Source organism: Monoraphidium neglectum, assembly GCF_000611645.1.
Source record: "Monoraphidium neglectum strain SAG 48.87 unplaced genomic scaffold scaffold06567, whole genome shotgun sequence".
Classification (NCBI taxonomy): domain Eukaryota; kingdom Viridiplantae; phylum Chlorophyta; class Chlorophyceae; order Sphaeropleales; family Selenastraceae; genus Monoraphidium; species Monoraphidium neglectum.
In genome coordinates, this window is record NW_014007077.1 from 1 (window position 1) to 2,143 (window position 2,143).

At 71.5% G+C, this 2,143-nt stretch overlaps 1 protein-coding gene across 1 annotated transcript; it reads right to left on the bottom strand.

The window, feature by feature from the left end:
* Positions 1-80: 80 nt before the first annotated feature.
* Positions 81-1,941, bottom strand: MNEG_16601 (kinase; the record flags this gene model as incomplete). The annotated part of the gene is made up of 6 exons (XM_014034929.1): positions 81-87; positions 149-320; positions 633-768; positions 1,165-1,328; positions 1,423-1,570; positions 1,867-1,941. 6 exons carry the CDS (start codon positions 1,939-1,941, stop codon positions 81-83), a joined length of 702 nt encoding a protein of 233 aa, XP_013890383.1.
* Between the last annotated feature and the right edge of the window lie 202 nt (positions 1,942-2,143).

A 2,143-nucleotide genomic window follows, 5' to 3' on the forward strand; every position in this document is an offset into this window, starting at 1 on the left:
CGCCCGCGCCGCGGACGCGGCCGCGCGCGCCTCGCGCACGGTCGCGAGGATCTCGTCCGGGCCCTGGCGGCCTGGCGGCGTCACGGGCTGGGCCAAGATCGTCTCGTTCGCGGCGGCCACCAGGGGCGGCGAGTATGAGTTGAACCACAGGTCCTGCAGGATCTCGTCTACGGTGATGCGCTCCGCGGGGTTGGGCCGCAGCATGCGCGCCAGCAGCTGCCGGCAGCCATCAGAGGCGGGCACATCCGGGGGCAGCGCGTAGTGGCCGCCCACCATGTGCGCCAGGACGCGGAACGAGACGTCTGCCGGCGGCGGCGCGCCTGTTTGGGGGGGGGGGTTTGCCAGAGGTGGCCGCCGATGGGGTTTTGGGGGTGGACGTTCGGGCGTTTCGCCGCGCGCACGCGCGGCCGCGGCTCAAAGCCAGTGCAGAGAGGATGGGATGCGCGCCTTTGGCAGTGCGCCGCGGGTGGCTCGAGCCGCCGAGGCAGGGAGTGCGCGAGGGCTGGGGGATGTCCCCCTGAGGAGCTGGGGGATGTCCCCCTGAGGAGGGCGGGGTGTTGCAGGGGCAGGCGGGGGGCACGCGAGGCCGCCGCACCCCGCCCGCTCGCCGCGCCGCACGACTAGCCGCCCACCGGTGGTGTCTTCAAAGGTGCCAAAGGGGACGCTGCCGGTCAGCAGCACATACAGGATGACCCCGCACGACCACACGTCAGCCGGGCGCGAGTCGTAGGCGGCGGCCCGGTCAGCGTTGAGAAGCACCTCCGGGGCCTGCGGAGGGAGATTCAAAATTTAAAATCAGGGGGGTTGGGCCGGGTGATGTGGAACTTGTCGGAGGGTGTCGCGATGGCGCGCGACCGCATGGGTGCACTTTATGTGTGTATGCTGCGGCAGCACGTCGCTGCTTGACGCGTGGTGTGTGTGTGTGTGTGTGTGTGTGTGTTAGAGTGTTTTGGGGGCGGGTTGCAGCGAACGCACCACAAGCCCACAGGAAGGCGAGCAGGTTGGTGAGGCACAGGGGACGGGCGATGATTTGAGCAGGCGCGCTGGGACGATGCAAACCACAGGCGGCGCGCGGACCCATCCAGCCGGGCGCAATGCGTGCGGCCGTGAGCAGCGGGGCGTGCGTCGCGCGCGCGGGCGCCGCGGCGCGCAGGGAGCGCTCACGTTGTAGCAGAGGGTCCCGGCTTTGGCGAACGCGGCCGCGTAGCCGTCGCGCTTGCTGGATCCAAAGTCGCAGATCTTGACCACCGGCAGCGGCAGCTGGGGGATCATCTGGAGGTCAGAGGACAGATCGAGGGACCGGAAGTTGGACGGGTGGATGATGTCCCCTTTGGGCGGGCGAGCTGGCAGCGGACATGCCGGGCGGCCGCCTGTGGACGAGCGGCGGCTGCGCTGAAAGGGCCGTGCGGTCGAGACGCGCACCAAGCACGCCTAGGCGCGACTGCGGGACCCCAGGGGTGGGCGCTGCGTCTGCCCCACGCCCCACCAGCTTGCGCCAGCCCTCCCCCACCCCCTCGTGCGCGCAGCCCCGGCTGCCAGCCCGGCGGCGTGACGGCGCCGCCGCCGCGCCCTGCACTCCTCGTGCCCGCCCAGCTCGGTGTTCCCCCTGCCCTCCAGCCCCCCCCCCCTTCAGGGCGCCTCCGACAGCGCTGCAGCCTTCCCCATGGGGCCTTCCGCCAGCTTCCCCTTCCCTTCCCCCCCCTTGCGGACCCGCACCACACCCGCTGCCCCCTCATCTGCTCATGACCAGGGCTCCTCCCACCCGAGATTCCAACAGCACCAGGGCCCCTGCCCCTTCCCCCAACACCAAACAGCACCGGAGCCCCGTGCCGCCATCGTGAACCGAACAGCCCCAGACCAACTCACCGTCAGCAGGATGTTTTCCGGGTTCAGGTCCCGATTGACCACGCCCCGCTTATGGCAGAAGTCCACCGCAAGCATCAACTGCCAGAAGAGCAGGCGCGCCAGCCGTTCCTCGAACCGCCCCACGCTCTCCAGCTGTTGGTGGGCGTAAAAGGGTGCCGGAGACGGGGCCGGAGGGGGTCGGAGGGGCGCCAAGGGGGGGCGCGCCGCGGCGGGGAGCCCGGCGCGGCGCTCGAGGCGCCGCGGGCGCGGGCGCAGGCTGAGCGGCGCGGGGCGCGGG